The sequence below is a fragment of the Phaseolus vulgaris genome, chromosome 7, assembly GCF_051622355.1.
Source record: "Phaseolus vulgaris cultivar YP4 chromosome 7, ASM5162235v1, whole genome shotgun sequence".
Lineage (NCBI taxonomy): Eukaryota > Viridiplantae > Streptophyta > Magnoliopsida > Fabales > Fabaceae > Phaseolus > Phaseolus vulgaris.
In genome coordinates this window covers 50,144,831-50,154,175 of record NC_143504.1, presented here as the reverse complement: position 1 = coordinate 50,154,175, position 9,345 = coordinate 50,144,831, and the positions used below count along the sequence as shown (strand labels likewise).

General features: G+C 27.3%; 1 protein-coding gene and 1 pseudogene across 2 annotated transcripts; both read left to right on the top strand.

The window, feature by feature from the left end:
- The first annotated feature begins 261 nt into the window (after nt 1–261).
- On the top strand, nt 262–2,051 carry LOC137829900 (small ribosomal subunit protein eS24z). Its single transcript, XM_068636922.2, has 5 exons — nt 262–522; nt 760–801; nt 926–1,096; nt 1,605–1,691; nt 1,784–2,051. Exons 1-5 carry the CDS (start codon nt 451–453, stop codon nt 1,823–1,825), a joined length of 414 nt encoding a protein of 137 aa, XP_068493023.1. The 5' UTR covers nt 262–450; the 3' UTR covers nt 1,826–2,051.
- Nucleotides 2,052–4,266: 2,215 nt separating this feature from the next.
- LOC137829899 (guanosine deaminase-like) lies at nt 4,267–7,610 on the top strand (annotated as a pseudogene). Its single transcript, XR_016523598.1, has 4 exons — nt 4,267–4,415; nt 4,646–4,829; nt 6,969–7,068; nt 7,165–7,610. The product of XR_016523598.1 is annotated as a guanosine deaminase-like (transcript).
- The last annotated feature ends 1,735 nt before the right edge of the window (nt 7,611–9,345 follow it).

Here is a 9,345-nt window from a genome sequence, read left to right as displayed (position 1 = left end):
TATTTATAAAGAAAATGAAAATTTCTACGTGTTAATTAAGATAATATAATTTTTGTAAGTATTTATTTATAAAAAAAGTAATGTTTTAGGATCAATTAAAATAAAAGTAAAATTCAATAGTATTTTTTGAAACAATATAAAATTTGATTATATTGGGATAAAATTAAAATTACAATCTTTATTTGCAGCAAAAAAGAGAAATAGAAGGGGGGGGTTAAATATTTGTTTTCGTTATATATTCATGGGCCTGTGGTCAGAATTGGACCCAAACATTGTGGACTAAAAATTAATCGCGGGAAAGAGGGGCTTAGATTGGACCAGCCCAAGCGAAAAGGATAACTGAACTAGGGTTTTTAAAAAGGCAGGGTTAAACATTATTCTCCTTCCCCTCCGTTGCAGTGTCGTCGAGCTGAGAATATCAGTTGCTCCAATAGCCGGCGCTCAACAAAAATGGCGGACAAAGCAGTGACCATCCGAACCAGAAAATTCATGACAAACAGGCTCCTCTCACGAAAACAATTCGTAAGTTTTTTTTTTTTCAGTTCAATTTTACATTTTTTCATTCTGAAAACAATTTTTTCAGTGGTGACCCGATTAGGTTTCTGTTTTCATCAGAATAATGTAAATTTAATTTAATCAAATAGGTAGATGAGTTGTGCCAATGTGAAATCTTCTAGTTGTGATATGTTTTGAACATCATGATCCCAAATGGCAGAGAATCCTACGGTCTTATCAGTATATTTTTGTCATGTGATTCAGGTTGTTGACGTCCTTCACCCAGGGAGGGCCAATGTTTCCAAGGTATTGTCTTTTAAGATGCTTATTTTTTCGTAAGTAGACGAATGTTACATTTTTAAACTGTTATTTGTTTGAATTTGTGTTAACTCGCGTTTTGATTTATTTAATTTGTTGTGCTTGCGTAAAGGCTGAGTTGAAGGAGAAATTGGCAAGAATGTATGATGTGAAGGACCCTAACACTGTATTTGTGTTCAAGTTCCGAACTCACTTTGGTGGTGGCAAGTCCACTGGATTTGGTTTGATCTATGATTCAGTTGACAATGCGAAGAAGTATGAGCCAAAGTACAGGCTTATCAGGGTCAGTTAACTGAACCTTTCTGCCTTGATTTTGTGCAAATGTTATTTTATTGGTTCATCTGTTTATAAATTAAGTGGCTACCCATATCTATTATCATTATTTATACTTTAACATTCCTTATTAGTTGTTTCATTATTTGTTTGGAGGGGGTGGGGGTGGGAGTCAGTTTAATTTAGGGAATATAATTTGAAAAAAGTTTAGTCCTGAAGAATCATAAAATGCTCTTTAGCTGGGTAAGACCGCTGTAAACTGAAATGATTTTATGGTTTGTTCAGATTGTATTGTGGGTGTTAATAGTTCCTTTATAGATATATATACATTATATTCTCCAACTATAAGTGTTTTGCTGTTCTGTATTTGCAAAATCAACTGCTCGTATGCTTTTATTAGCATCCTTTAATATTTTGTAAGGAATGCTTTTGTTCTGTCTGATATTTAACATTTTATCCTTTCACTCTGTTATTTATGCCTGGTTCTTTTTGTTTGAACAAAATCTCTTCTTTTGCAGAATGGACTAGATACTAAGATAGAGAAATCAAGGAAGCAAATGAAGGAGAGAAAGAATAGAGCTAAGAAGATTCGTGGTGTAAAGAAGGTAATACAATTGTGTGTTGTTGACCACTGTTTATCTGTTGTATCATTTTTGGTTTTATAAAAGAATAACCTCTGGTGTGTTTTTGTTTGCAGACGAAGGCTTCCGAAGCTGCCAAGGCTGGAAAAAAGAAATAAGTTTTCAAACATTCTGTGTTCTGATTTTAAGGTTGTATTGCTATTGATATTTTCTAATGGTTATTTTATTTTTCGTTTAGTTTCTTAGAATGAGATATTTTCCTGTTAGTGTTGATCCTACATTAATTGATGTTCAGTTACAATGGCATGATCAATTTTGAGAATTCAGTTGAACACATTGTTTTCAAATATTTAGTTCTGTGATAATGAATTCGATGTTGGTTGACTTGGGAATTGATACAAAAGGGGTTTAATTTCTTCAATGAAATCGTTGGTTGGTGTGACAGATAGTTGTCAACCTACAGAAAAATTTGAAAAATTGAACTGGTTTCGGAGAATAACTAAATTGAACTATTGAAGATCTTTTCATGTATTGTTAATTGACATCGAATGTGCTCTGCTGCATTCGCAATGTCCATAACGTTCTATAGATAGTGTATATTTGGTGAGATGTTGTGATTATAATTGTATGGTCGACGTCTGGTTCTAGTAGACAACAGATTTTTCGATTCATTTTAGAACAATTTTGGTGCTGTGATTTAAGATAATTTTGGATTTTGTTTCAGCCTTCTACTAAACCTAAACCAATGAAATTTTGATTCAGCTTTATATACCTAGTTACTCTGAGGCCATTTAATGAAAAATCCACTACAATCAAATTAGTAAAAATAGATAAGCTACATCGTTAGAGCTATTTCTTTCTGAAAATTGGGTTTGTATGGGTTGAATGATCTGATGGAAAGTGTAGAATTTAATTTGTTCATTTTGCTATTTTGAGATAAATGTAATTTATGAACTTAATTTATTTGATGCTCAATGTCAAATTTGTACTGAAAGCGAGGTATAACTCTTGTTCTTATAATACTTAGTATAAATTAAAGGATTTAATGTTTTAACTTTCTAAGTTGAAAATAAATATTTATCTGAATATCATCGTGGATGTATTTTTTAAAATTAACATCTAGAATTATGAAGTTATTATGATTTTGGTATGTAAGGTATTTTATTAGGTATTGTCTTATACTTCGTGCTGTTGGGCACCCATAAACGTAAAGAATGGTTTCAATTTAATATTTGGTTTACCTATAATATGAATTTTCTTAATATTTTTATGTATTACCTTTATATTTCAAATATTGTTTATTAGGCGTGTTAACTTTTAAAATAAATTCAAATATGGGAAGAATAATAATCTATAATAAGTAATTTGTTGGCGTTACGCAAGTATACTACATCTCTTTACAGATTGAAAACGAAGGCCTCTCTTTGTTTTTAGTTTTTCTGTTAGTTGTATCTGACACACAAAGTGTACGCTAAGATGAAAACACAAAATGTTTGCAGTTACAAACAAAGTAATAGAGAGTAACAAAAACCGTGAATAATAGGACAAAAGGACAACCTCCCAAACTAAGAAAAATAACGAATAATACTAAATTCCTTCCTGCTTTATTCATGTCAAGTTATGCTCACATTTATTGTATGCACGAAATCTGTTGAAATAGAATAGCAAAATTGGCAATGACAACAAATAGATAATTGAAAGCAATAACAATGCTTAACTCCTACAAATAACATAGTATATTCTCCCTATCAAATTGGTTTCAAACTTTTACAATGATTTAATTTACTTTTTATTACTTTTATTATTTTATTTTGTTTTTAAGATTTCTTCTAAGAATCTTATAAAATTTCATTTAATACTTATTTAATAATGTTATTTACACTTCAATCTAAAAAACTGTTATAAACATTTCTCTAAACCAAAAGTTATTTTTAATGTAAAAAATTATATATATTTTATTCTAATTAAAATACAAATATTAAAATAATTAATAAATAAATTTAATGTTGTGTTAATATATTTTTATATTAAAAATAATTAATTAAAATAATAAATAAATAAAATAAAAGAAATTTTAATATTGTATAAAGTAATATATTTTAATATATAATTATTTTAAAATATGATATTTTTATTTATTAAGATTTAATGATACTTTTTATTTTAGTTTAAATATATTTTAAGTGTAATTTATATTTTTAAATTATTTATATCTTAAACTATTTTAAAAATATTTTTTTAAATATACAAAAAAATATTTATTTCATCAATTACTTCTATTACAAACTTTTAATACATTCTATTTTCTTTCGACATAATGTAAACAACTCCACTCCCTATCATTTTTCTTTTATTTCTTTGCTTTTCATTTTTTAATTTCCTTATAATCTAAACAAAGCATTAAACTCAGCATCCCTACACATTTAAACAACGACTAAATACTTTAGACGCTTCAAATATTTAAATACACTATTTTTAATATATTAAGTTGTCGGTGGTGGAATATATATATATATATATATATATATATATATATATATATATATATATATATATATATATATATATATATATACACACACACACACACAATAGAAACAGGTCATTGATAACTCTGCATTTACAAGGGAAAATCTTGGTCTAGTTTCTCTGCGCTTCTCTTCTTCTTCCATCACTCTCAATTTTCCTTGTCCTCTTTTTCATCAGATCCTAACACCATGATGGAGGATGCTGCTACTGCTTCTAATGGTAAAATCATTCATAATTACAACTTCTTCTAGTTCTGTTTCCCTTGCGCTTAAGGATGAAGTAAAAAATTGTCCCTCTTCATATAATGTTAGTGTGTTCATAATGTTAAATCCTTCATAATTACAGATCGTGCTTTGACTATGCAGTAAATTTGTGCCATAATGTGTGATTTTATATCACTTTATTATCTAATTGGAGTTTCTTCTAATATCTCTGTTGCTTTGCTGCAGAGGATAGAGAAAACATGTTCCTAACAATAGCAGTTGAAGAAGCATATAAAGCGGTGGAAAGTGGCGATGGTTACCCTTTCGGCGCAGTTATTGTTCGAAATGATGAAATAGTTGCGAGCTGTCATAACATGGTTTCAAGAAACACTGATCCCACTGCCCATGCTAGATTACTGCTATAAGAGAGGTTTGATTAACAATTCTTATTTTTTCGGTCTTCAATTTCATTGTTAAAGAGGCGGCACGGATCCAAACACAAAAATACGTATAATTTTTAAAATGTAAAATACGGGAGATGATCTATATATTATATAATTTTGAATTATATAAATTAAAAATAAATATTTATGTGCAAAAGTATATTTCAGATTTTTTTAGTAACAGAAAAATATTTTTCATGACTGGTTCAAAAGAATTTGTTCTTATTTTTATAATTATAATAAAAATGTATACAATAAATTTGAGTTTTTAGAAAGTTATTGTATTTATAGCTTTTAAAATTGTGTTAGAACCCTGTTAAAATTTTAAAAAATCCAACAAATATTTTTTTGAATTAAACATTTCACCGATAAGTATCCTACGAGTGTCGTACGAGTATCGACACAAATACGTGTGTCTGATACAAATATGCCATTTAAGAAGAAGTGTCCGAGTCTCATAGGACATAGTACGTAAGACATGCATCAGTGTTTCATTTCTCTATCACAGTCCAAGTATCAACTAACAGGGATTGTGGCTAGCAGAAATTACAGAAAAATTCTAAATATCATTCCAAATGCCCTTCATCCTGATATATATTAGACATTAGTCTACATGTACAAGGGCTATGATTATTTCTACATTGGAAACTATATTAGTTTTTCCATTTAGAAACTTTAGTGATAGGTATAACATAATTCTAACATATTTAAGCAAATATTCATTTTTATTTGGGATTATGAAATATCCGATCGCTCAAGATTTATTAGGAAAAAAATAAAAATTGACTACTCTTATAAAAGACGTCACCATTTCTCTTAATTAGAACATTTAGTATTCAAGTGGGACATGTAAAATTAGTCACTTAACACTTAAGTTGCGAAGATAGTAGAGCACAATCAATGAAGAGCACAATCATTATTAATCATTATTAAGGATGGAGGAATTTTTAGAACAAGATATTTTCAAAATAGATCGATCTATATCAAATTAGAAAGGTGATTGGAAAAGCAACATATCACTTGGAGACATTGACATTGGATGAGAAACTCATTTTCAAGGAAGTAGAATGCAACAATTAAATTGTTGTTTTATTTAACTTTTAAGTTATTGTTTTATCTAGCGTTTTTAAATGACATTTTTTTAACAAGACAATAAATTTTATGGAATCTTTTGCATAACTATAATAATGAAAAAATCGAGGAAATGACGAATGACAGCTCCAAAGATCTTTTATCTTAGGAATTATCATATTCTCAACACACGAGAAAATGACGAACAATCAATCTTGGATCTTTATACTAGACATTAAATCTCAAACACATGAGGAAATGACGAACAACCGCTATAGGGATCTTTATCCTAGAGATTAAATCCCTAACATATGAGGAAATGCATGAACAATCCCTCCAAAGATTTTTATGCTAATGATTAAATCCCCAAGGAAAGGATGGACAATCATTGCAGGATTCTTTATCCAACACACGAGGAAATGATGAATTCTCGCTTTTGTGATCTTTATCACAATATCATCAAATCCCCTACATACAGAAAAAGGTGACAAAATCATAAATACATTCTCTTTCAGTGCCAAAGTTTATAATTTGTAAAGTTAAAAGCAAATTATGAAGGCCGCATTCTGATCTCCTAAACATAGAAAGAGAACGGATAAAATTTTATAATCTACAAGTGAAAAGTGGATGAAATAAGTCACATTCCAATCCCCTGCATACCACAAAAGGTAACAATATTTTAAATATATTATTTTATTCAGTATATATGAAATTATTTATAATCTCTAAGTCAAAAGAGAATATGTAGGATTTCGACTTATGTTAAGTAAGTCTTCATTTATATTTGGGAGACTGTGTAGTGATAGATTACATTTCGACACAAGTCTTAGCCTAAACTTAAAGGTTGTGTAATGATAAGAATACTCATAACCTAAGCGATCACTTAAAGTCACCATATCTCTTGGTTAAAACATAGATATAAAGTTTGCTTGCCAGAAAAAAGTAGAAGGGAGGGAGAGATCGGTTGAGTTTAAATGCTTAGTTAACAAAAACTAACATTTTGCCATTAAACAAAAAATTCTGCTTACTTTCTTGGATTATGATATCATGTGTAGGCTTGTCGAAAGCTGAATCAAGTTCAACTTGCTGACTGTGAAATTTACTTGTGAGCCTTGTCCAATGTGCCTTGGGGCAATTCTTTTTTCCAAAATTAAGGTGACCTCGCCACACTACTCAAATTTTCCCCTCACCACATGTTTCTCTAGTTGTATTAAATTGGTGACAATTCTCATTCATCTCACATTGGTACAGAGAGTGGTTTATGGAGCTAAAGCAGAAGTTGGTGTGGCTAGTGGATTTGGTAATAACATTGCTGATGCAGTGAAGGACACTGGCTCTTTTTACGAGAAGGTCAACTTGGAGATCAAAAAGGCTGAAGGTAGTGTTGCTGTAATTGCAGAACAAGTATTTGAGAAGACCAAAGACAAGTTTGTTGTGCCCTGAGTTGCTTAATCATCTCATTTGGTGTTACAGTTGTTCAAGAAAACTTCAGTTACAATATTCAAGTTCAAGTTACAAGGGTGAGTTAAAGGTCAAGAAAACTTCAATTTCTTACTATAAAGTTCCATCCAAACTTGCTGCTTAGGTTTTAGCGTGTTTAGAAAAATATGAGTACTGTATTTTGTAACTTTTTACAATTTTCTTTTACCCATGCATTTTAAAATAAATTATATATTAAATAGTATTTTATATTTCAATTAAGAATTTATATAAAAACAATAATTAATTAAAATAAAAGCGAATAACTATTTATGCTTTTAGTTATAATTTTATTATTCAATTATTAATATTATAATTTTAACTATTTGAATATTTAAAAAAATAACTACAAAAGTTACGTAAACTTTATATATACGAGGAGAAACATGAGATTGTCGCGTTTGTATTGTATGTCATTAAAAATTGATATAACTTATTATAATGAAAAGTAATAACCTAAATATAAAGAAAAGTATAATCAAAATATAAAAAATAATTTATTTTTTATTAATTGTTATAAGTATATAATAATAAATTTTCAAATTTTCATTAGTTAATTGTAAATTATGAAAACTAAAAAATTGGTTAACTAATATAAGAATTGGAAGAATAAAAAGGTAAAAACTAATCTCATTATTCTTACTAACATAAATAATTATTCGTATTTTTATTTTTATATTTAGATATATTTATGTTTAATATTAAAATTTGAATAATTATTTTGTAAAATATCTCTTATTTTTAGTTTTTTTCTTTTTGTGTTTTCTTCTCTATATTTTTTTTACTCCTCTTAGAAAAAAAAACAAAAAAAAACATCTAAATAAACTTAAATTTCTTTTCAAATGATTGTAAATCGTGGTTAAATTTATAGTTGTAGTTTCTTATGAAAAAATAGAAAAAAAATAAAAATAAGAATAGAGAAAAAAAATACTTTTTTTCTTAGGTGATAGAATTATAAAAATATAAATAAATACTAATAAATAAATGAAAGAAATATTTAAGATAATAATAAAATGACAAAAAATATTTTATTATATATTTCTAAAATAATAAAATAAGGAAGAAATGAAAAAATAAATACGTATATTACGAGGAAAATATTCTTTATATATAAATGTAGATTATTATTATTATATATAAAAAATTATAAAAAAAATATATAATTGATGGTCACGGATACGAGACAAAAAGTTATTTATATCTTAGTCTCTGTTTAAAAATATGAAACGATACAAATATTGTATCAATACTTTCTCAAAACAAATTCCATCTAATTAATGAAGGGTTTCTTTACAGAGATTTTTAATAAAAAAATATAAAAAAATATTTTAATTTTTTTATAAGTTAAAATTAATTCATATATAGATTCAAAAAAATAGAAAAAATCTTTAAACTTTTTATAAATTAATTTATGCATAATTTTCTTAATAGTATTTATGAAAAAAATTGGACCAAATATTAGCTCTGACTAATTCTGGTTGGTTTTGTTGGATGTGCTTAAAATTTTTGAAGAAGTGAAAACAAAGATATCAGTACTTTTTCTTTTGTTTGTATTCCTTCTTTATGCAAACTTGTTGCTTAGTTTTCCTAATATTTTGCTTTCACTGTTTTTTCTCCTTGTTTTTTACTTTCTATCGTTTGCGAAGACTCAATGCTATCTATTCAATAATAGTTGACTTTACACGGAGAACAAAATATTGTCCATTTTTATTATATAATAATAAAAGAAAAAAAAAACTGAGATATGAATATCAATCTAGCAGTGAAATTTAAGACGTTCCATCTACTATGTTTTTCATTTCCATCTATATTTTTTTTAAAATTTTAATTACAAATGTATCATCTTATTTATTTATTTTTAAATATTTTTAGAAAAAGTGGTAAAAGTAACTTCTTTTATTTAGTTTGTCCGTTTCTTATATGAATATTAAAAAAAAGTTTAATTATTTTTTT